This window comes from Falco cherrug, chromosome 20 (genome assembly GCF_023634085.1).
Source record: "Falco cherrug isolate bFalChe1 chromosome 20, bFalChe1.pri, whole genome shotgun sequence".
NCBI lineage: Eukaryota > Metazoa > Chordata > Aves > Falconiformes > Falconidae > Falco > Falco cherrug.
In genome coordinates this window covers 560,374-583,521 of record NC_073716.1, presented here as the reverse complement: position 1 = coordinate 583,521, position 23,148 = coordinate 560,374, and the positions used below count along the sequence as shown (strand labels likewise).

General features: G+C 66.3%; 3 protein-coding genes across 7 annotated transcripts; 2 read left to right on the top strand and 1 right to left on the bottom strand.

The window, feature by feature from the left end:
* Nucleotides 1-639: 639 nt before the first annotated feature.
* Nucleotides 640-5,187, bottom strand: SGCA (sarcoglycan alpha). 4 transcript variants are annotated; one of them, XM_027805850.2, is made up of 10 exons: nt 4,752-5,187; nt 4,250-4,345; nt 3,606-3,758; nt 3,076-3,218; nt 2,916-2,988; nt 2,634-2,832; nt 2,364-2,526; nt 2,077-2,282; nt 1,877-1,903; nt 640-1,387 (listed from the first exon to the last, which is right to left on the bottom strand). In XM_027805850.2, the coding sequence occupies exons 1-10, from the start codon at nt 4,849-4,851 to the stop codon at nt 1,204-1,206; spliced, it is 1,344 nt and encodes a 447-aa protein (XP_027661651.2). In that variant the 5' UTR covers nt 4,852-5,187; the 3' UTR covers nt 640-1,203. The 4 variants fall into 4 exon arrangements, with proteins under 4 accessions (XP_027661651.2, XP_027661647.2, XP_027661648.2 ...); XM_027805846.2 differs by having other exon boundaries at nt 640-761; nt 1,195-1,387; nt 4,250-5,185; XM_027805847.2 differs by having other exon boundaries at nt 640-761; nt 1,208-1,387; nt 4,250-5,185.
* Nucleotides 5,188-6,175: 988 nt separating this feature from the next.
* On the top strand, nt 6,176-15,929 carry PPP1R9B (protein phosphatase 1 regulatory subunit 9B). 2 transcript variants are annotated; one of them, XM_055697683.1, is made up of 10 exons: nt 6,184-7,792; nt 11,044-11,176; nt 11,301-11,421; nt 11,602-11,706; nt 12,133-12,268; nt 12,417-12,569; nt 12,660-12,713; nt 13,010-13,239; nt 13,747-13,843; nt 15,160-15,929. In XM_055697683.1, exons 1-10 carry the CDS (start codon nt 6,503-6,505, stop codon nt 15,211-15,213), a joined length of 2,373 nt encoding a protein of 790 aa, XP_055553658.1. In that variant the 5' UTR covers nt 6,184-6,502; the 3' UTR covers nt 15,214-15,929. The 2 variants fall into 2 exon arrangements, with proteins under 2 accessions (XP_055553660.1, XP_055553658.1); XM_055697685.1 differs by lacking the exons at nt 13,010-13,239; nt 13,747-13,843 and having other exon boundaries at nt 6,176-7,792.
* Nucleotides 15,930-17,494: 1,565 nt separating this feature from the next.
* SAMD14 (sterile alpha motif domain containing 14) lies at nt 17,495-23,067 on the top strand. The gene is given in 11 exon segments (XM_055697686.1): nt 17,495-17,675; nt 18,637-18,688; nt 19,886-20,043; nt 20,316-20,415; nt 20,511-20,598; nt 20,892-20,966; nt 21,042-21,198; nt 21,642-21,703; nt 21,705-21,756; nt 21,844-21,999; nt 22,456-23,067. Coding segments are annotated over 10 exon segments (1,044 nt in total). The 5' UTR covers nt 17,495-17,675; nt 18,637-18,648; the 3' UTR covers nt 22,612-23,067.
* The last annotated feature ends 81 nt before the right edge of the window (nt 23,068-23,148 follow it).

Genomic DNA, 23,148 nt, shown 5'->3' with positions numbered 1-23,148 from the left:
GGGACCCCCTGGGGGGACCGGGGAGGGGTTATGGGGGTGCTGAGCGGGATACCCAGGTCTGCGCGGTGGAAGGGGGCGAGCGGCTGGAGCAGCTGGGGGCTGCAGGCGGAATCCTGCCAGACGTGGGCACCCAGGTGAGCTGGGGGCTGTTGGGATGCCCCAGGGTGCCATCGCGGGTCCCTGGGACTGTGTCCATCCCCCACACTGTCCCTGGCCCCTTTCCCTCTGCAGGGCTGGGGCGGGAAGCAGGGTGGCAAGGTTAGTCCAAGCCTTTGGAGGGGGTTGTGCAAGTCTTTCGGGGGGCCATGGGTGGAGCAGGGTGGGAGCAAGGGCAAGCAGGGCACCCAGATAGAGCAAAGCAGCTGAAGAGGGGGGTGGAGGGGAGCAGGACCCTCCCTGCAACAGGAGGAACAGACCAGGACCTCCGCCCCCCCCAGTGCTCAGCATCCCCCCAGCCTCAGGGCACATCCAGGGATGGGGCAGAGAACTGGCAAACTCAATATACTGCGTCCAGGAGCCCAGCAGCAGGTTGCGCCCCAAAACCTCCCTCAGACCCCGTCCTCACCCTGGGACCACCCCAGCCACCAGGGCCAGGCTGGGCTGCTTGCAATGGGCCAAAAATAAAGCAGAAAAGCCACATCTCATCACTAAACAGCCACTTTATCAGCCAAAACCCACCCTACAGCCCCCATCCCACAGCAGGGACCTTGGGGGGTGGTGTCACCCCTGGGAAGACAAAACCAACACAGCCTCCCCCTCACCTGGAAAACAGAAAGAAAACAGTGTACTCCCTCCTCCCCCACCCAAAAAGCAGAAGAGCTCTAGTGCTTCTACAGCTCTTATTTAAGGATTTCATCAGGCCAAGCGGGGCAGGGGAGGCTGGAGAGGAAGGGGCTGGGATGCATGTGTTCTGTGTTGTCCCACTGATGCAGGTGGATCCTGATGACCCCCCCAGGTGCTGATAATCCCCCCAAAATGCTCCAGGCAATAACTGGGTGGCAGGCAGAGCCCTGCTGGGCAGGCAGATTTCTGACTCGGCTGGGTTCTGCCTGCTGCTGGGCTTTTGACCCCTGCAAAGTGCCCCCAAAAGCATCATGACACCCCTTTGCTCATACCCACCCCTGGGATTGCCCTCCCACCCTGCCATCATCCTGGTGTCACCCACCACCCTGCCATCATCCTGGTGTCACCCACCAGCCTGGCTCACTGCGGGAGGAGGGGGACACAGGCACCATCCGGGGGACCAGGCATGGGGTTGATGCGTTGACCTGTGCGGATGTTGAACATGGGAAGGGTGGAAAGGGGCCGTGGGACATCCCGGCTGCGAGCCATGTGCCTCAGCTCCTCCGTGTCACCGTGGATGGTGGTGTGGTGGACCAGCTGGATGCTGAGGGGCAAGAGGACAATTGGGTGCTGTGCCCGCGTTCCCACATGCTTCCCTGGTGGGGGGTGCGGCTCAAGGGGGTCTCTGTCTCCCCATTATTAGGGTTTGTCCCACATCACTGGGGTCTGCTCCCCATCACTGGGGTTGGTCCTCCATCACTGGGATCTGCACCCCACCACTGGGGTCCTCCTTGCTGGTGTTGAGTCCAGCCAAGGCTATTGCAAAAGCAAAACAGCTCTTGTGCTCCAGCTGTGCCTGTGGGGGGTTACAGGGGGGGCGAGGCATGGGGAGAGGAGGAGGGGGGCTGGGGGCGACCCTCTGGGATGGGGAGACCTTTAGGCTCCACCACCTCCATAACATTCCCCAGACAGGCAGCTGCTTGCTGTCCCCCATCCCTGTCCCCAATGGCCCTCCCCCCTCTCAGCCACAACAAAGCCCCCCAGGAGCAGCCCCCCAGCACCCGCCCGGCTCAGCCTGGGTGCAGGGACTTACTCAGACGTCTCCAAGTCCCGTTTTTGCCTACAAAACAGAGGAAAAAGGGGAATAAAAAAATAAAGATGGTGAGAAGGGCTCTCACCACTCCCAGGTTGTCCTGGGGCTAGGACGGCCAGAGAAAGGGCACCCGGCTTGGGGTGCCCATGCCCTGGCTGGGGTGGGGGGACCCCCACCCTGAGTATGCTCCCCCGACTCACACTCCCTCCCTGCGGCAGCACATGAGGTGGCCCAGGAGCAGGCAGAGCAGTGCGGCCACCGCCAGCGGCACCAGCAGCGTCACCAGGTACCCAGGCAGCAGGTCCTGGGGGGGCACCTCGGTGGGGGGCTGGAAATCCCCACCCTCCTCCAGCACCCCAGAACCCCACACGGGCCCCAGCGCTGTTGGGCTGGGCCAGACCTGCAGCTGCAATGGGGTGATGGTTAGGGGAGGTGGGGGGTCCCCACGGGGGTCATTGCAAGGGGGTGGGGGGGGCGGGGGTCTCACCAAGGTGAGGTTGCACCAGCGGATGGTGAAGTGGGGGGCGAAGGTGTCGTAGCAGGAGGCGAGGGGCTGCTGGCCCAGGCTGCAGTGGAACCGGCTCTGTGGTGAGGTGGCCGCTGCCAGGCACGATGAGAAGGCACCATGGGAGCCCACCTTCACGTACACCCTGCCAGGGTGGGGGGCACTGGCTGCAGGTGGCCCCCCCCAGACCCCCACACGGAGGCTGGGGGTCTGCCCAGGAGCAACCCCAGCACCCCCCAGGTCTGCCTGTACCCCTCCTTGCGCCCCTCGATGGGCAGGGGCACGCGGCCACCCCGGTCCAGCGTGGAGGTGACATTGATGACATGGAGGTCATCCCGCTCCCAGACGCCGGCCGTGGCCTGGAGGAAGATGTCCCGCATGGCCACTGGCAGCAGCTCCTCCACGTTCCTGTTCCCCACCAGGAACTCGCCCTGGTACGGCGGCTCCCCACCTGTGGGGAAATGTGACACTGATGGGGACACCTGGGGGGGCTTCAGGGCAGCCCAGTGTGGTTTTGGGGTGCATGGCCCTTACCTGGAGCAGGAAAGATGGTGATGACGAGGTGCTGTGCCGCTGTCTCGTAGGTGTGCCGGTTGTATGCCAGCACCTGCGAGCAGAGGAGAGACCCCCGAAGATGCCAGCCCCCAGCTCCCCATGTCACCCTCTGGCACGGGGCCGTGAGGTGGGCACCTACCTCGATGGTGTGGGTGCCCACCTCCGTGGCCATGGGACAGCCATAGAGGTAGCCCGGCTGGTGGGGGTCGCGCTGGATGTACCGCAGCCACCGCGGCAGGTCAGGGTGGTCCTGGAGGTGGGCTTGGAAGGTGATGGGGGCAGCTGTGGGACACACAGACAGGTGGGGATGGACACAGACATGGGGACACGCATGCCATCAGGCTGTGCTGCGAGTGGACCCCTGCCCTGCAAGCAGGACCCCTGCCGCAGGGGTGGGGGATGAAGGGATGCTGCTCCCGGGTGGGCTTAACAGCCTGATGGGACGGTGGGGTAGATGGAGGGATGGAGGGATGGAAGTGTAGGTAGATAGAGGGAGGGAGGGAGGGATGGAAGCGTACCATCCTGAAGGGAGGGAGAGGGACAGATGGCCCAGCTGGGGTCATGCCTGGTGGGGAGCAGGCATTAGCTGGTGCCCCCCATTAACAGTCCCAGCCCCCTCACAACTGCAGGACCCCCCCTTGTCCCCACTCCCCTTGGCCTGGCCCTCACCGCCATCATCCTCGTGCCCAGTGAGGAAGGCATCCTGGAACAGCTCCCGCTCCAGCTCATGGACGAAGATGGCTCCGGTCTCGGAGGAGACGCGGTGGTTGGGGAGGACGTGGTGGTTGGGGAGGGTGGCCTGGGACTCCCCCAGGGCCATGACTGTGGCAGGCACAGGGCTAGAGCCGGGGCTGGGGAACATGGCTCCTTCCCTGCCTCAGTTTCCTCCTTGCCCAGAGACCCCAGGGAGACCCACAGGTGCCCGCAGACCCCCCTGGGGACACCGGGCTGGGGCAGAAATGTGTCCCTGCAGTGCCAGGCATCCCGAGATAGCAGGGTGGGCGATATTTAGGAGCTGGGGGGCGACAGGGGCAGGGACGGGGATGGGGACAGCACCCTCCCTTGCCCTGGACCCATCACGGCGAGCTTCCACTTGGTGTGTCCCCCCCGCCATCCCACACCCAGCTGGCACCAGGGACAGGACGGCTTTATTTAGCTCTGTCACGTTCAGCCCTGTCCCCGTCCTGTCCCCCCCCCACCACCGGCAGCCCCCATCCCCACCCTCCTCTGGGGGTCCCCCCATCCCCTCCCCGCAGGGGGTCCTCCCCAGCCTGGCCGTGTCCCCCCCGGGGGCAGACAGGGCTGCCACTCGCCTGCCAGCACCCAGGCGCGGAGCAGCTTGGGGGCCTCCATCTTCGCCACCTCCGGGAGCGGGGCCAGTGCTGATTGACGGAGGCAGCGGGGCTGGCCTGGTAGGGGTGTTACAGGGGGGTCCGCCTGGGGGGGGTCCCACGCGAGGCACCCCACCGGGGCCACCTCCTGCCACCAAGGCCCTGTGGCACCCAGCCCCCTGAGCACACGGGGAGCACTGGGGCTGCCCAGAGCAAGGGGTCCGGTGGGGTGTCCCCTGGGTGGGCTCATCCTGGTGCCCCTCCAGCATACGGGGAGCACTGGGGCTGCCCGGAGGGGGGGTCCGGTGGGGTGTCCCCTGGGTTGGTGGGTTGGTCCTGGTGCCCCTCCAGCACACGGGGAGCACTGGGGCTGCCCGGAGAGGGGGTCCGGTGGGGCGTCCCCTGGGTGGGCTGGTCCTGGTGTCCCAGCTCACGGGCAGTGGGATGGCAGCGGGGGCTGGGGCACAGCGGGGTGGGGGGATACCTGGGGACAGCTGAGACCCCCGCACATGCGTGGCAGGCAGCCTGCCAGCATCGCTGCACTGCACACGCGTGTGAGACCGGGACAGGAGCACGCGTGTCATATGCGTGTGCGCCCGCACGGGGCTCCTTGGCAGGACGGACCGGAGGGTGCCGGGACACCGGGGGGGCTGGCGGTGGCGGGGGGCCGGACCCTCTGGCGGGGCTCGGGGGGCATGGCTGGTGGTGGCGGAAGGGGAAGGGGGTGGCCGTGTGGGGAGACGTCGCACCGCAGCGCGTCACGCCTCGTCACGCCGCGTCACGGACAAAGGGCCGCGAGGCTGCGTGTGGCGGCGCGGGGCATCCGCAGGGTCCTGGTGCCTGCGCGCTCGCTGGCCTGGGGGAGCAGGGCAGCCCCCCACCGTGTCCCCCAGCCCCGGGGTGCTGTCCCGCAGCAGGGACCCCCAGCTGTCGGCTCTGCCCCCCCCCCCGCCCGGTGCCCAGTGGGAAGGCAGCAAACCCACCAATAACCGCCCCCAAATATCCCCCGGGTGGTGCAGGAAGGCAGGGGAGCCCACTGCGCCCCCCGCCCCCGGGTACCCCTGCCTCAGTTTCCCCTCTGGGTGGAGCCGTCGGGGGGGGGGGACGGCGGACGGGGACGTGCTGCACCCCGGAGATGGATTTATGAGGACAGAAAGTAAATAGGGGTCCCGTGGGGACACCTCGAGATGGAGGGGTGTTGGGCACGGGTGTGGGGATCCCGAGGGATGGGAGCAGGGGGACACAAGGACAAGGCTGAGGGGACCAGGGAGGAGGTGCAGGGGGATGTGGGGACAGAGCCGGGAGGGGTGCAGGGACAGGACTGGGGGATGTGGGTACAAACTGGGGGTTAAGGGGATGAGATGGGGGGATGTGGGTACAAACTCGGGGGGGATAAGGGGATGAGATGGGGGGATGTGGGTACAAACTCAGGGGGGATATGGGGACAGGAGGGGGAAACACGGGGACAGGAGGGGGGGGGGCATGGGTACACACCCGGGGGGCTATGGGGATGGGACGGTGGGGCATGGGTACAAAAACAGGGAATGTGGGGACAGCACGGAGCATGGAGGGAGGAGGGGGTAGGGGCAGATCCAGGGGGTATGGGTCGCAGACGGGGGTGGGGGTGGGGGTACGGGACCGAGGGGCCATCGGGACCAGCCCGCGGGCCACGGGGACAGACCGGGGGGCCCAGGGGCAGAAGCAGGCGCGGTGGGAGGCAGAGCCGGAGGGGGACACGGGGACAGACCAGGGGGGCAGGGACAGAAGCAGGCGCGGTGGGAGGCAGAGCCGGAGGGGGACACGGGGACAGACCGGGGGGTGGCACCACCCGCGGGCCGGGGGAGGGGGCCAGGCGGCGCGGCACGGCGCGGGGAGCGCGGGCCGGGGGGCGGCGAGCGGGGCCGGGGTCCCGGCGGTGGCGGCGGCGGCGCCGCTAAGACCCAGAGGGCGCTGCGGGCAGCGGGGCGGGCGGATCGCAGCCGCCGCGGCTCCATCGCCGCCACAGAGAAAGGGGAAGCGGAGGGGAAGGGAGGAGGGAGGCAGGGCCGGGGCGGAGGGCCCCCCCGGGATGGACATGGCCTGACCGGGCTCCGCAGCCCCCCGCGGGCCGGTGCAGGTGTGCGGCGGCCCCCCGCGGCGCCCCCTCCCCACGCCGCGGCAGGCGGCGAGGGGCCGCGGCGGGCGGGGGGAGCGGCGCTGGCGGCGGCGGGCGATGCGGCGCGGCCCGGGGCCGGCATGCTGAGGACGGAGGCAGGCGGCGGGGCGGCCGCCGGCGGGGGGGCTCCCTCCGGCGGGGCAGCGGGCGGCGGGGGGCTGCGGAGCGCGTCCCCCCACCGCAATGCCTACGAGGCCACCATCCAGGCCCTGGCGCCCACAAAGGAGGCTGACGGAGAAGACGGCAAGAAGAGCCGGGGTAAGAAGTATGGCTCCAACGTCCATCGCATCAAGAACATGTTCCTGCAGATGGGGACGGCGCCCGGCCCCGAGGGCGCCTGCGACCTGGCCAAGGCCAAGGAGAAGCCCGTCCGCCTCTCCTTGCCCCGCGCCGGCAGCCTCAGCGAGAGCATGGACCAGGGCAGCCTCCTCAAGCTGGGCACCAGTGTCTCGGAGAGGGTCAGCCGCTTCGACTCCAAGCCCGACAAGCCCTTCTCCAAGCTGCAGGAGACCCGCAAGATCTTTGAGAGGAGCCCGCAGGAGAAGGCCACCACCACCAAGCTCTTGCTGCGCAAGGAACGAGCTGGCTTCCAGGACCGTAAGCTGGATGTGGTGGTGAGGTTCAACGGCAGCACCGAGTCCTTGGACAAGCTAGACACCGAAGCCGTCTCGCCCACCGTCAGCCAGCTCAGCGCTGTCTTCGAGAAGGCCGACCTCCGAAACAACCTGCACAAGGCGCCCGGGCGAGCAGGAGGACCGCTCAATGCCAAGGTGGTGGGCAAGCGACCCCGCGTCTTCTTGCCAAGCCCCGAGGCCGGGCGGCTGGGTGACGGCCACGCTGCCCTGGCCCGCAGCCGGCCGCCGGAGGAGGAGAAGGCAGTGGGGAAGAGCGGCCGGCCGGCGGAGAAGGAGACGGCTGCCCCACGGGTGCAGGAGGTCTGCAAGATCAAGCCGGTAGAGGTGGAGGAGAGCGGCGAGGCTGAGGAGGAGGAGGAGGAGGCGACGGTGGCAGGCGAACCAGTGCCTGCACCCCAGCCGGCTAAGGGGGCCGAGGGTCAGGTGCCCACCGCTCCCCGGCTGGAAGGGGGCTTGGGGGCAGCTGCAGGCGAGGAGGGCGTCAAGGGCGAGCGGGCGGAGGAGGGCGATACCTACGAGGAGGCCAAGAAGGAGGACTTCTCTGAGGCGGACCTGGTGGACATAAGTGCCTACAGTGGGCTCGGGGAGGACTCGGGGGGCAGTGGGCTGGAGGAGGAAGAGGAGGCTGAAGGGCTGTATGAGCCCGAGTCAGGCTGTGTGGAGATCCCTGGGCTGTCTGAGGAAGAGGAGCCTGTCCCCAACCGCAAGATCCAGTTCAGCACAGCCCCCATCCAGGTGAGACTGCCTGGGGATGGAGGGGCAGCTGCGGAGGGGGGGCAGCCTGGGGTGGGCGGCAGCTGGGGATGGGGGGTACCCCAGGGTGGGTGGATGACCCCTGGAGGGGACTGGTGCCAGGGACAGGGATGTGGGGTGGGGGTCTGTGCTCCCCCCCCAGCCACAGGGCCTGGCATCCTGCTTGGCCATACTCTTGTGCTGGGGAAATGAGGGTGGCCACCCAGGCCTGACGAGCTGGCTAATGAAGGCCCCTGCCCTGGCATGGCACAGCACCCCCACCAGCGAGGGGTCCCCCTGGGGCCGGTGTGATGGGGAGGGGTGGTGCTGGCACTCACTGGAGTGGGCCATGCGCAGCACCCGGTGCCAACCCACTGCCATGCCTGGGACGGGCCAAGACCCACCCCATATTTTGGGTGGGGATGCCCGAAATGTCTGGGTGCAGGGTGCTGGGTGCCGTGGCTGCACCGCCACCCTCTGCCCATGGTCCCCTGTGGTCCCTCGGTGCTGGGGATCCTCCCAAACTGCGGGTCCCCGGGGATGAGGTGGCAGTGGAGGGGCTTTTGCCCCTGCCCATGGGCCCAGCCCAGCGCCCAGGACTGTTTCGGGAAGTGGAGGAAGGGGAAGTGTCTTGGCGGCATGGCCGGGCGGGGGGGCAGCATCGCCCGTCTCCCCCGTTCCCTGGCTGGTTTTGGGGTCCCCATCTGAGATGCTCCCGTGGCGATGGGGTGGGAAGGGGCCGTGCAGCTATTTCGGGGTGTTCTCTCCTGCTTGTATCCCCCCAACCGGAGAAGCAGCGATTGCTTTGTGCTGGAGCTGAGTTATTTTTAGAGCTCGGCCTATATTCTGGCTCTGAGTCAGAGCGGGTGGGTGGCCCCACCTGGGATGGGGGGACGGGGACCACCGTGGCCCGGGCAGGGGACAGCAGTGGCAGTGTGCTGGGTGGCTGCATGCTGGGGGGGGACTTGGTCCTGTGGGAGCCTGCCAGGCCAGCCCTGGGAAGGGTGTCCCCTCCATGGATGGGCAGCTGGGCTTTTTGGGGTGCTCTGTTTGCCCCAGCACAGCCTTTAGCCTCTTGCTTTTGCCCACATTCCGCTTCAGGGTGATGGTTGGGGTCCCACATGAGACGGTGGGGAGGGAACCTGAGCGTGTGAGCACTCCAGCTTCCCCCTTGGGTGCACGGGTGATGCTGAGCCCCGCAAACCTGCTGTAGCGGTTAGGGCCAGGAGCACTGGGGACCCCCACCCAGCCCCAGCGCGGGCCCCAAGGTGGGTGCCCTGCACCCTGAGATGGGGCACACATGCTGCCCCTTTCCCTGGGCTTGTGCTGGCTCCGGCTGCTTCTCCCTTGGAACCTCCTGCAGGCCCCTGGCACATCCCACCCCACCCCCAGACCTGGAGACAGGGGTGGGGGGCACAGCAGGATGAGCCAGGATGTGTGCCTGCAGCTGTGGGCTCAGGTGCCTGAGGCACCCCGGGGACTGTGTGTGGACGGGGTACGAAGGCATGTCCCCTGCCCTGCTCACCCCCAGCACTCCTGGGAGCCACCCGGGTGGATCCTGCCCATCTGTGAATGTCACCGGGCTTTGTGCGATGGCCCTTGACACTCATCCCTTGTACCCTTTGTTGCGAGGCTTTCACGCTGTGGTCTTGTCCCTAATCCACTCGCCCGGCGGCATCACCAAGCTGGGGCCCCTCTGGAGACATCTGCCAGGCTCTGTGCCCGGCCAGCCTGTCCCCATCTGGAGGGCTGCTGGCAACCCCCCAGGGTGTGGGGAAAAGGCAGCCCCCCAGGGTGCGGGGACAAGGCACCCCACTCCTGGCTCTGGGCTGGGGCCATTGTCCGACCTCAGTGCCTGGCACAAGGGCACCCAGCCCAAGGGTGAGTGTGGGGTTGCCCCCAGCCCCTCCTGAGCTGCTAGCTCCTATGGACCAGGTGTGGGAGGGTTTAGGGGTGCCCCATGATGGGGGTCAGTGTCCCCTGGGATTTAACACATTAGAGGACCATACGTGTGTGGTCCTGACTTCCTTTGCCTTCCATCGCCCCGCTCTGGCTCGATGCCCCATGCTGGGTTCCGTCCCTGGCCTCGGATGGGGCTGCCACAAGGCCTCGGCAGTCCCAGGCGTCCCCATCCCTGCTCCCTTGGGACTGAAGGTGGCTGGGGACCTCAATGTCCCCAGACCCAGAGGACAGGGGCAGCCCCAGCCCCAAGGCTGACCCCTCCTCAGTGCCCAAGCACCCTGCAAGTGAAGCCTGATGGGGAACAGTGGGCCTGGGAGGGACAGAGACCTGGGCACAGGGGTGGCCCATGGACCCCCGAGGCCTGCAGAGTCCCTGGTGCTCCCTGTGCCCAGGCATCCCTCCAGGCGAGCACAGGGAGGTGGAAGCTGAACCTGCCAGGTGGAAAATGAGGGGAATAAACCAACCCCCCCCAACCCCCACACCTAGGGTGGGATTTACCTCTCCCAGGGACAATGGTGGGTTGGGGTCCCTGGGCTTCAGGCTGGCAGCTCAGGCTTGGATGGAGGTATCCAGGCTGGGGTAAGGTGCAGGGAAGGGCAGAGGTGAGGCTGCCCTGAGAGCAGGGCCCTTCCCTGCTCCCGTGGGGCCGTTTGGACCATGAGAAGGTGGTGGGCTGAGAGCTGAGAAGCCCCTGACTAGGGAAGGAGAGGGGAGGAGCAGGGGAACAAGCCAGTTCTGCTCACACCAAACTGTGTCACAGAGCAGCCAGTGCTTGCACACACCATCCATCCATCCATCCATCCATCCATCCATCCATCCATCCATCCATCCATCCATCCATCCTTCGATTCATCCATCCATCCATCCTTCGATTCATCCATCCATCCATCCTTCCATCCATCCATCCTTCCATCCATCCAGCTATCCATCTATCCGTCCATCCAGCCATTCATCCCTCAGTCCATCTGTTCATCCCTCAGTCCATCCATTCATCCATCCATCCATATATCCATCATCCACCTATCCTTTCAACAGTGGGCAGGGCATGGCACCATCACTGCTGCCAGGGCAACCCCCAAACCATCTGAGTTTCCTCACACTCCCCCTCACTCTTGGGGGGGGGGATTCTCCAGTATCTCACAGGCTCAGTAATGCCCCCCATGCCCCTTCCCAGGGCTCCCCCTACCCCGGGATGCCCCCTCAGCCACAGGTGCTGCCGGTGCTGTGGGTGGCTGCGGTGCTTGTCTGCCCCATCCCGGTGCCTCGCTGAGCAGCTCCCTCCGCCCCGGCAGGTCTTCAGCACTTACTCCAACGAAGACTACGACCGCCGCAACGAAGATGTCGACCCCATGGCCGCGTCGGCCGAGTACGAGCTGGAGAAGAGAGTGGAGCGGCTTGACCTCTTCCCTGTGGAGCTGGAGAAAGGTGGGTCCTCACTCTGTCCCGCACCCCAGCGCCCCTGTGGCACCTTGGGGATGGGTTGGAGGTGACTCCATTGATGTTGGGTGGCTGCTGCACCCTGCCAGGACACAGCTGTCTGTCTCTGCAGACTCCGAAGGGCTGGGGATCAGTATCATTGGCATGGGCGCAGGGGCCGACATGGGCCTGGAGAAGCTGGGCATCTTCGTCAAGACGGTGACAGAGGGTGGGGCGGCCCACCGGGATGGCAGGTAAGGGCTGCCTGGCCCCAAACACCCACCACGGTCCCCACTGCCACATGCCTGTGGGCTTGGCTGGTGATGGAGAAGCTGGTGTGGGAGCAGGCAGATGTGCCAGATGTTCCCTGGGGTGGGAGATGTTGGGGAGGTGGGCAAGGGGTGGGCCCGTTGCGATGGTCTCCTTGTCCCCAGGATCCAGGTGAACGATCTCATTGTGGAGGTGGACGGCACCAGCCTGGTAGGGGTGACGCAGAGCTTCGCCGCCTCCGTCCTCAGGAACACCAAGGGCCGTGTCCGGTAGGGCCCAGGGCTGGGGTGTTTGGGGGGCCGGGGGACCCCCCTGTGCACCCTGCCCCATGGCCTGTCCCCAGAGCACCCCAGCTCCCAGGCTGGGCTGTCCCCCTGCCCCAAAATACCTCTGTCCCTCCAGTCCCCATGCCCGCTGTCTGCCCTGTGCCACCCTAGTGCTCTCTGCCCCCCCACATCATCCCAGCATCCCTTCAGCGCCCCAACTCATCCAGAGGCCTCATAATTCCCCCCCTGGAATTTCCCCCCAGGAACACTGCCTGTCCCAGCAGGGATGTCCCCTGGTTGTGCCACCTGGGCGTCCCCTGGCTGAGCCTTCCCACTGTCCTCCTGGATGTGCCACCTGGGTGTCCCTGATTTGGGCCCCCCCCATGGTCAGAGCCCCCCACCCCCGGCTGAGCCCTGCTGTCCCCACAGGTTCCTCATTGGGCGGGAGAAGCCAGGGGAGCAGAGTGAGGTGGCGCAGCTGATCCAGCAGACGCTGGAGCAGGAGCGGTGGCAGCGGGAGATGATCGAGCAGCGCTACACCCAGTACACTGAGGATGACGAGGAGGTGAGTGGGACAGCACCCACCCAGGAGGGTACAGATGTGGTTCCCCCTCCCCATATGGGGCTGGTGATTCAGTTTCCTCAGGTGGGATGGGTTTGGGGTGTCAGGCTGGGGGCCACCATGTGCCAGCGCTAGTCCATGTCCTCTGCAGACGGGCGAGTACGCTACAGATGAGGAGGAGGAGATGAGCCCCATGTTCCCCAGTGGGGAGATGGCCATTGAGGTGTTTGAGCTGGCCGAGAACGAGGACACACTCTCCCCTGTGGAGATGGACCCTGAAAAGCTGGTGCACAAGTTCAAGGAGGTGAGGAGGGGATGGGGGCTGCCAGGGGAGCGTGTCCACACATGGCAGAGTGTCCACATGCCCCATTTGAACACCTGGCTTCTCTTGCAGCTCCAGATCAAGCATGCCGTCACCGAGGCCGAGATCCAGCAGCTGAAGAGGAAGGTGAGTGGGTGCCCTGGCTCCCTGCGGGCAGACGGGACCCCCTTCCATCTCCCTGGCCCCCCCTGGGTCTCCATCTCCCCGATCCCCTCTTACCTCCCCACATCTTCCCCAGCCCTCTCACCGTGCTGCGCTGTGCTATGCCATGTCATGCCTGCTCCCAGGCCATGCCGTGCCGTGCTGTGCTATGCCGTGTCATGCCTGGCCATGCCGTGCCGTGCCATGCCGTGCTGTGCTATGCCATGTCATGCCTGCTCCCTGGCCATGCCATGCCATGCCCTGACCCTGCTGTCCCCCAGCTGCACTGCCTGGAGCAGGAGAAGGCGCGCTGGCGGGCTGAGAAGGCCCAGCTGGAGCAGAGCGTGGAGGAGAACAAGGAGCGGATGGAGAAGCTGGAGGGGTACTGGATGGAGGCACAGAACCTCTGCCAGGCTGTGGATGAGCACCTCAAGGAGACCCAGGCCCAGTACCAGACCCTGGAGCGCAAGTACAGCAAGGCCAAGAGGCTCATCAAGGAGTACCAGCAAAAGTGAGGGCAGCACTGGGCCCTGGGCACCGATCCTCCCTGGGCACAGAGCATCCCCCTGGGCATGGACCCTTCCCTGGGCACTGACCATGCCCTTGCATGGACCCACTCGTGGGGCACTGACCCCTTCATGGGTGCCCTTTGCCCTTGAGCATGGCCCATCCCTTGGGCATGAACTGTTCCCCAGGCACAGACCATCCTCTGGGCAGAAACCCATCCCTGAAAGCACCAAATCCTCCCTGGGCACCCTCCATCCCGTGGGCAGGGATCTTCCCCTTGACATGGACCCATCCCTGGGGCACCAACTCCTTCGTCCCTGGGCATCCCTCATCCGTGGGCATGGACCATCCCCTGGGCAGGGACCGTCCCCTGGGAGATCCCCGGGCACCACCACCCCACTGAGCACGGTCCCTCCCTGTCACCCGGGGTCCCCCCTGACCTGCCCCACCTCCCGAGGGTCTCCCCGGTGCTGGGTGTGGGTGACGTGCACCCATGTGCTGGCCCCCACAGGGAGATAGAGTTCCTGAAGAAGGAGACGGCGCAGCGGCGGGTGCTGGAGGAGTCGGAGCTGGCGCACAAGGAGGAGATGGAGAAGCTGCAGGAGAAGGTGGGCACTGGGCGCCGGGACGCGGGCTGCCCCTGAGCCCCCCGGGCACGGCCGGCCCCAGCCTCGGCCCCGCCACCCAGCCCGCTCCACCAGCTGCTCCTGCCACGCCGCCGTCGCGGCCCATGGGCTCCTGTCGCCGCTGGATCCCAGGATGGATCACAGCAGATCTGCTCAGGCACCGGCTCCTGCCAGCCACTGGATCCCACGCCGGGTGGTAGCGGAGTTGCATGGGGCGCTGGCTCCCCTCCGGACTGAGCTCCGGCTGCTGGATCCCATGCCGGATTGCGGTGGATCTGCTTTGGGTGCCGGCTCCCACCGGATTGTGCTCCTGCCACTGTGCCCTGCACTGGATCGCAGTGGATCTGATCGGGTGCTGGCGAACGCCCGATCCTCCTCCTGGCACTGGATCCCACACTGGATTGCAGTGGATCTGCCTAGGGTTTGGGTTGCAGTGGATCCTGCTTTAGGGTCTGACATCCCATAATGGATCAAAAGAGATCTTGGGCACTGGATCCCAGGCTGCTTGTGCGGGATCATGCAGTGGTTCCTGGTAGATCTGCGCAAGGCACGGTCACACTTGATCCTCTGGATCCCATGCTGGTCATGTTGGATCCCACAACAGATCGCACTGGATTCCATGCTAGCTACACTGGATCCCCCCCAGCGTGTGGGACCAGAGCTGTGCTGGGTCATAGCAGATCCTCTGCGGGGTTGGTGGATCCCCCAGGATCCCGCAGCACCTGCCGTGAGGGGCAGCGGGGGGCCAGCACCTGCCCAGCTGGGGGGCACCAGGGTGCAGGCGGGCAGCGGGGAGGTCCCCTGGCCCCCAGCAGAGCCCCCCAGTTTGCCCACCCCTGTGCCCTCCTCCTGTCACCCCCAAAGCATCCCCTGATGTCCCACAGAGACTCACCCCCAGCCTGCCAACAGCCCCCCCGCCCGCCCCTGTGCCCCCAGCCCTGTGCCCCCCCAGCCCCTCCCCGGCCCTCCAGCACCCTGTCTGTGCTGGCCCCCTGCCTGTCATCCCCCCTTTATCCCCCCAGCCCTTCGTCTCTGCCCCCCCCCAGTTCCCCTGTGTCCTGACCCCCTTGTCCTGTGCGCCCTCCAAGTCCAGTGGCCCCTCCGTGTCCCCCCCCATGTCCCCATCCCTGTGCCCTCATCCTGTCCCCCCCGGCCACATGTTCATGCCCATGTCTCTGCCCACACCCGTGTCTCTGTGTCCCCGTGTCTGTTTCCCCTTCCCCTCCACCCCGGCCCTGTGCCGCCCCCCGCCCCCCTGTCCCCCCGCTGAGACCTCTCTCCCCTTTGCTGTTTTTCAGATCTCCGAACTGGAGGCCAAGCTGCAGACTTTGAAAAATTCCAACCCGACTTAAACCACCCTCAAACCACAGCGATTTGGGGGGGGCTTCTCTCCCCCAGCCCTGTCCCCGTTCCCTCCCCCCTTCCCACCAGGGAGGAGCCAAGACCCCCGCCAAAGCCCCCTGGTGCCCCCCCACTCCCCCCTGGGGGCACAGACAGCAAAGGGGGGAGCAGGGCACGTCTTGGGGGGGGTGGTGGTGGTGTCCGGGGGGTGGTGGGGTGGTGCGGACACCCCGCGTTCGTGTCTGTGTCCAGTGTGAGTCTCGTGGTGACGTGATGGACCAATTGGGGTGGGGGGCATGCCCCCCCTCCCCGGCCTCCCCCTTCCCTTCAACTTGACCCCCTCTTCCCCCCGGACACAGAGCTGGCACCCCAGAGAGCTGGCACCCCGGTTGGACGCTGTTGGGGGGGGGAGGGCAGACAGAACTGCCCCCCCAACATGTGAGCCATACTGGGCAGCGAAGCGGGGGTATGCTGGAAGCGCACCCCCCGTCCCCCCCTGCTGTCCCCAGCTCTTCCTCTTGGGACTCACCTGGAGCACCGGCTGGGAAGGGGCTGGTTGCCTTTGCCCCCCCGCCCCTGCGGACTTACCCCGGTCCCACAGCGAGGTGCCCCCCTCGGGTTCTGTGCCTGGGACACCACGGACCTTCGCCATGGAGGGGGGGGACCCAAAGTGCCCCCCCCACCCCCACCCCACCCGTGCCACCACCACCGGGCCAGAAGGATCCCCTCAGCCTTTGCCAACCTCTGCAGTGGGCATGGGGGTGACACCAGCCCCTCCGCAACCCCCCCGGGGATCTGGGGGCTTCCTGGTACCCCACTGCAGGGGCACGGCTGGGGGGGTTGCCCCCAGGGCCCCCTAGCACCTGCCACCACCCTCCCCAAGCCCAGGGCTTTCGCCTTCCCTGGGGGTGGGGGGAATAATGCACAGGGGTCCTCCTCCAGGGTGGGGGCGATGCTCTTACCCCCCCAACTGTAAATACCTCCCCCCCCCAATAAATCACAGTATTTCACTGGGGCTGGGACGAACCCCCCCACTGGCCAACCCCAGCTGGGTAGGGGGGGTCCCAGCCCCTCGGCCCAGGGGGAATCCCTTTATTTTCGTTTCTATTTTGCCCCCTCGCCCCTCCCCCCCAAAGTACCGAGTCTCCGACAGTAACTGGATGTGGGGGCAACTGGGAGCCAGAGCTGGTTATACTGGGAGGGGGAGGAGGAGGGCACGGGCACGTGGGAGGGATGGGGTAGGGGTGGGTGTCCGACTGGATTGGAGCCACTTGGGGTGGGGGGGGGGGAAGTATTTAAGTGGGGGGCGGGGAGCAAGAGCCCCGGGGGGGTGCTGGGGTTATTTAATCTCACACGTATACCTGTGGGTGTATATACTATATATATATGTACGTATGTATGTACTGGTCCTCGTTTTGTAATGCAGCGTCCATGCATCCCGCCAGCCCCATAAACGGCCTCAGCGTCGCCCACGCCTCCTTGTCCCAGGCGGGGGCAAACTGGAGGGCACTGGGGGGACTGGAAGGGGTTGGGGGCACTGGGAAGGGTTGGAGGCACTGGGAAGGGTTGGGGGCACAGGGAGGATTGGGGGGTACGGGGAAGGATGGGGGGCACTGAGAAGACTGGGAGGGACTAGGGGGCACAGGGAAGGATGGGGAGGACTGGGGGCTACTGGGAAGGATTGGGGGCACTAGGAAGGATTGTGAGGCACTGGGAGGACAGGGAAGGACTAGGGGGCATAGGGAAGGATGGGGGGCACTGGGAGGACTGGGAAGAACTAAGGGGGCATGGGGAAGGATGGGGGGCACTGGAAGGACTGGGAAGGACTAAGGGACATGGGGAAGGATGGGGGCCACTGAGAGGACTGGGAAGGACTAGAGGGAACAGGGAAGGATGGGGAGGACTGGGGGTACTGGGAAGCATTGGGGTTCACCGGGAAGGATTGGGGGGCACTGGGAGGACGGGGAAGGACTAAGGAGCATGGGGAAGGATGGGGGGCACTGGGAGGACTGGGAAGGACTAGGGGACACGGGGAAGGATGGGGGCACTGGGAGGACTGGGAGGCACTGGGAAGGATGGGGGGTACTGGGGGGCACTGGGAGGCCAGTGTATCCATGGTGGCAGGGGAGGGCCGGGGGAGGCGGAGTGCGTGTGTGTCCCCATGCCCGTGCCCTGGCCCCGCCCGCAGGCGCTGTCCCTTCAGCACTGCCGCCCGCGCCGCACACCGGGGCCGAGCCGGGCCGGGCCGGGCAGGGCGGGGCGGGGCGGCTGATCCCGGCCCCCCCCCCCCCGCTCCCGGCCGCTTCCGGGTTCCTGTCCCCCCCCCCCCGCGGCCCCCGGCCCGGCGGGGCGGCCCGGCTCCGCAGCGCCCTCCGCTCGGCTCGGCTCGGCCCGGCCCGGCTGCCCGGCGCTTCCCCGGCGCCCTCGGCCCGGCCCGGCGGCGGGAGGTGCCCAGGATGCCCGAGGAGCGCGGGTGAGTGGGGGAGGGGGACGGGGGACCTGGGCGTAACCCCCGGTACAGCCCCATCCACCGGACAGCGACCCCGGTACAGCCCCACCCCCGGTACATCATCCCCGGTACAGTCCTACCCCCGGTGCAGTCCCATCCCCCGGTACAGCATCCCCGGTACAGCCCCATCCCCGGGTACAGCATCCCCGGTACGGCCCCACCCCCGGTGCAGCATCCCAGTACGGCCCCACCCGCGGTACAGCATCCCCGGTACGGCCCCAGCCCCGGTGCGGCCCCAGCCCCGATACAGCATCCCGGTACCGCCCCAGCCCCGGTACAGCAGCCCCGGTACGGCCCCATCTCCGGTACAGCATCCCGGTACACCACCACCCCACCACGGTACTGTCCCCTGCCGGTAACGTACCTGCTCCCGGCACTGCCCCCAGCCCCCCCCTCCCCCCCAGCCCAGACCCCTTTCCCAGCCCCACACGACAGCGCTGGCCCGGCTCCCTGGGGGGAGGGAGGGGCTGGGGGGGAGCTGGGCTCGGATCTGCCCCCCCTCACCCTGCCAGCCCCCACCAGACTGCCAAGGCATGAGGTCCCCCACACACACACACCGGAGAGACCCCCGAACACCAGGGATTTGGGGGGAAGGGAGAGAGATTTAACCCCTTCCCAGCTGCCCTGCAAAGAGCATCCCCATACCCACCGCCCCCAGCCTGCTCTTGCCCCACATGCCCCCGGGGGGGGCTGCCCTCCACGAGCGGGGGAAGGTGTGTGCTGCGTCCTGCTCCCTCCCCAGTCCCTGCCCCCCAGCGCTGTGAGGCTGTGCGAATGGGGACACTAGGAGGGGGACACCCCCTTCCCACCCCTACGCACAGAGGGTCTGAGTGCACAGGGGTCTTAGTTCCCTCCTCGACTCCCCCTCACCCCCCTCCCCTTGGCATGGGGTGCCCCCCTGCCTGACTGTCCCCTCTGTCCCCAGCTCTGTCCCACCATGTCTGTCTCCAAACTGCAGGATGTGGATGAGGTTTTCGGTGAGTCCCCAGGGGCCCGTGGGGTGCAGAATCACCCATGGGTGCTGCCCCCACGGGTCCCCACCCACCCCCAGTGTCCTTCTGCCTGCCACTGCGAGGGAGGGGGACCCCAGAGCTAGGCCTGAGGACAACATGTACTTGGAGACAGGCATGGGGCATGCAGTCACCTGCAGAGGGACACGTGTGGGGCAGGGGACACACATGGGGCAGGGGACACACATGTGGCACAGATACACACGTGTGGGCTTAGGGACGTGCATGGGGCAGGGGGACATGGGGACACAGGGACACATGGGGCACACAAGGATGTGGGTGTGGGCACAGTGATGTGCACAGGGTGACACAGACATGGGGAGACAGCAGGGGACACTGCCCAGAGCTGCTCCTCGGGCTGGCGTTAGGGTGCAGGAGGCTGTGACAGGGCAGGAACATCAGGGACATCCCAGTGAGACTCTGGACAAAGCTTTCTTCCTCCCGGGTGCCAGGGACACTCTGTCCTTGGGGACACCCCACTGCTCCTCTCCCTGTGCCAGGGCATCTCTTTGAACACTTCTCTCTGTCCCTCTGTCCTATGTCCCCTGTCCCACCCCACCGGGGTGCCCCATCCATCCATCCACATCCCCCACTGCCTCCACTGGGATCCCCCACCCATCCTTTGATTCTCCTACCTTGTCCCTGTGCCCTGCTGTCCCTCTGTCCCCTCTCTGCCGGGCTGGCCTTCTCTGACTGTCTGTCCACGTCTCCCTGCAATGCTCTCCCATCCCCTTCTCCCTGCCCCTACCTGGCCATCTGTCCTTCCATCCCTGTCTTCACTCATCCATGTCCCTCCATCTCTGGCCTTATCCCTCCCTCCCTGTCCCTGTCCATCCATCTGCCCTTTTCCTTACCTGTCTGTTCATTCATCCATCCACCATCTTCCCTCTCCCTACCTCTCCACCTGTCCATCCCTCCATCCCCACCTCCTCATCCCTACCCATCTGTCTGTCCATCACCTTTTCCTAACCTGTCCATCTGTCCACCCATCCTTCCAACTGTCCTTCCCTCGTAACTCCTTGTCCCTACCTCTCCATTTGTCTGTCCTCCTCCTTCTCCCTACCACCATCCCTCCCTCCCTCCCTCCACCTCTTCCCTCCCCCCCGTCCGTCTGTCTCTCTCTCTCTTTCTCTCTTTCTGCCCCGGTCTCTCTTTCACCCCCAGATTTTACCGCTGTGGTTCCAGAGACGCCGCGCTTGGACAGCAGCCTGCAGAAGGCCCGCGCGCGGCTCCTGGCCAAGGGCCGCCGGCACCGGCCATCCCGCTCCCGCCTGCGAGACAGTGCCAGCTCCACTGAGGGCGACGAGGGGCCCGAGGCAGCGGTGAGCCCAGGGGGCACCAAGGACCCAAGGGCAGGGTTGTGGGGGGATGCCTTGGCTGGGAGTAGGGAGGGGATGGGGGACACCCCCCCTCCCCCAATGCCGTGTGCCCCCCAGGGAGCCAAGGGCGATGGCAGCCCCCGGCCCCCTTGCCCTTCTCCCATGGTGCTGACTTCTTCTTCGAGGTGGGGGCAGTGTGGTGGGTGCTGGGGGACCCCCCAGCCTCCTCGCCCCCCCTCAGCTGCTACCAGCCCCTCACCAATGCCTTGTCCCAGGAGGGGCTGGCGGGCACCCCCTTGCCCCAGCCCTGCCACAGCTCCGACAGCTCGCCCGGCTTCGCCCGCCGCGACGCCCGGCCCCAGCGGCACAGCGAAGGTGAGTTCCCCAGACCCCCCCCAGCTGGGGGGCATGTGGGGACCCTGGCACCCATGTGGGAGGCAGTGGGTGATGCTCCCGTCCTCCTCCTGCAGACGACAGTCGGGACATGAGCCCCCCTGAGCCGGCCAGCCCCATTGTGGGGCTTGATAAGAAAACGCGGAGGAAGTTCTTGGATTTGGGGTGAGACCTGGCCCTGGGCGGATGGAGAGAGGGAGGGACACAAGAAAGGATGGAGAAGGGATAGAGATGCAGGGCTGGAGAAGGGATGGAAAGATGCAGGAATAGATGGAGAGATGCCTGGAAGGACATGGATGCCTGGAAGGAAAGATGGAGGGGTGCACAGAGGGAGGAGGATCCTCTGAAGGTGATGGAATGGTCTCCGAGGATGCATGGGGGTGGGGACTTGGGAGCCGTGGGGGCAGCACAGCCATTGGGCACCTCACTCCCTGCCAACCTGGCTCTCTCCCACCCAGGGTGACCCTGCGCCGGGCATCCTCCAGCAAAAGCCGAAAGGAGAAGGGCAGCAACCGCCTGTCCATGGGCAGCAGGTGAGAGCCCCCTCTCCGGGGCAGGGGGTGCTTCCTGGGGACGGCCCCAGTGCCCTAACACAGCTCTGTCCCCAGGGAGGTGGTGGAGGGTCCCAGCCGCCCCTCAGGGTCACCCTTCCTGCCCTTCTCCTGGTTCTCGGACAGTGCGAGGGGCTCAGCCTCCCCCGGCTCCGCATCACCCACCGGCTCCCCCCAGCATGAGGGGCTCAGCCCTGCCAAATCTGCCTCCCAGGTCAGTGCCCAGGAATGGGGGGCTCCTGGCCCTGTAGGGTGGGTGGGTATAGGGGAGGGTATGGGAGCCCTATAGGGCCAGGGAGCTGTAGAGAAGGAGGTTGGTGCTCCTGTGAGTTAGGAGCTATAGGAGAAGAGGTTACAGTCAGCTATAGGAACTGGGGACAAAGCCCCATAGGGTCAAGATAGCTATAGGGGAAAGGTATCAAAGCTTTATGGTCACGATAGCTACGAGGGGAGCTCAAAGCCCCATAGGAACCCTCTCCCCATAGGGAGAGGGTTCAAAGACCACTAGGATCAAGATGGCTTTAGGGGGGATCAAAGCCCCACGCAGTCTGGGAGCCCTATAGGGAGCCAGAGCCCTTTGCGGGGGGGTGCTGGGGGGCTGCAGACTGCTCTGGGGCAGCAGGGCCAGCCCTGCCCTCGCCCCTCCTGCTGCCCCAGGACTCGACGCTGAGTGAGGACTCCCCACCGCCCAGTGCCAGCCCACGCCTGCCTGGCCCCCCCCCCCACCAAGTGCTCCTACCCCTACCACACCCTGTCACAGTCCTCGGACGAGGTGAGCGTGCGCTGGGGGTGTGAGGCCGGGGTCCCTCCCCACAGGTGCCATGGGGATCCCCCGGTAACACCCAGCCCCTGTGCCCAGTTCCTGGATGAGCCCCCTGGTGCGGCCGCAGGCTGGACGTGCCAGCAGGTGGGACAGTGGCTGGAGAGCCTCAACCTGGAGCAGTATGTGGAGGAGTTCTCGGCCCATGGTGTTGATGGTCCACGGCTCCTGCACCTTGATGGTGCCAAGCTCAAGGTATGGGGCTGGGGGAGCCTCTTCTGCTGGGGTGCAGGGGGTTCCAGGTACCCCAGCAACCTGAATTATGGGGTAAGAAGTTTAAGGTATCCCCGTGGGGTGCTCCAGTGGGCAGGAGGTCTGTCTGGGATTCTAGGCAGAGTTCTAGATACCCCAACGGGCTCATCACAGGGTACCTAAAATCTCTTGTCCTAACTGGCTGCTCCGCGGGGCAGGAGGTGGGGGGAGGTTCCAGGTATCCCAACAGACAAGTCAAGGAGTCAGGACGTTCTAGGTACCCCAAGGGGCTGGTGCACAGGGGACATAAGGTACCTCAGCAGGATGATCCTGAGGACAGGCAATGCGGGGGGGCTCCAGGTACCCCAAGGGGCTGGTCCGTAGGGCAGGGGGGTGTTGGCACCCCATGGCCACGGGGGAGGTCATGTCGCCCCACTGCCAGCGCCACTGTGCCGGCAGGCGCTGGGCGTGGGCAGCTCGCAGGACCGTGCAGTGCTGAAGCGGAAGCTCAAGGAGCTGAGCCTAGCTGTGGAGAAGGAGCGCAAGGCCCAAGAGAAGGCGGAGAAGCAGCGGGAGAAGCAGAAGAAGAGGGACCAGGAGCAACGGTGGAGCTAAGGGGGGACCAGGAGCACCCCTGCACCCCATCCCCACCCACAGCCCCCAGGATGCCCTGGGGACACCCAGCTCCGGCACAGCCGCTGTGGCCACATGGCCGCTGTGGCCGAGGGACAGCGATGCCAGGCTGAGACAGGCACGACTGCCCTCTCTGCACCCCATGGGCACAGTCCGGGCCCCTCACAGGCCCCTTTTCTGGATGCAAAAGGCACATTGGACCCCCCTCCCTCCCTGTCCCATCACCCCCAACCCGAGGGGTCCGGAGGGGTCACAGCCACCCCTCTCACCCCGGCCCCCAGCATGGTGTGGCACCAGCTGAGGACAGTGCATGGCCTGACCCCCTCCAGATGTGCACACCCCCCAGGTTGGGGTGTGGGAAGTGAATGCAGAAACCCACCCACCCCACCCGCGAATATGGCACCCCGGAGGACACCCCAGGAAATAAAAGGGTACTGAGGGCCAGTGCAAACCAGTGCGACCAGTGCGAGCCTGACTGGGATGGGGCTAGGGAACAAGATGGGGTGGGGGGATCTCAGT

Excerpts from the sequence above, each read along its gene's own strand:
- SGCA (XM_027805846.2), bottom strand. The coding sequence starts at position 4,517 with ATGAGCCCACCCAGGGGACACCCCACCGGACCCCTTGCTCTGGGCAGC. Across the intron at positions 3,759-4,249 it reads CCGCGCCTGGGTGCTGGCAG|TCATGGCCCTGGGGGAGTCC; the intron begins GCGAGTGGCAGC and ends TGCCTGCCACAG. Across the intron at positions 2,527-2,633 it reads ATCGAGGGGCGCAAGGAGGG|GGTGTACGTGAAGGTGGGCT; the intron begins GTACAGGCAGAC and ends CCACCCTGGCAG.
- PPP1R9B (XM_055697683.1), top strand. The coding sequence starts at position 6,503 with ATGCTGAGGACGGAGGCAGGCGGCGGGGCGGCCGCCGGCGGGGGGGCT. Across the intron at positions 12,269-12,416 it reads ACACTGAGGATGACGAGGAG|ACGGGCGAGTACGCTACAGA; the intron begins GTGAGTGGGACA and ends TGTCCTCTGCAG. Across the intron at positions 13,844-15,159 it reads TGGAGAAGCTGCAGGAGAAG|ATCTCCGAACTGGAGGCCAA; the intron begins GTGGGCACTGGG and ends GCTGTTTTTCAG.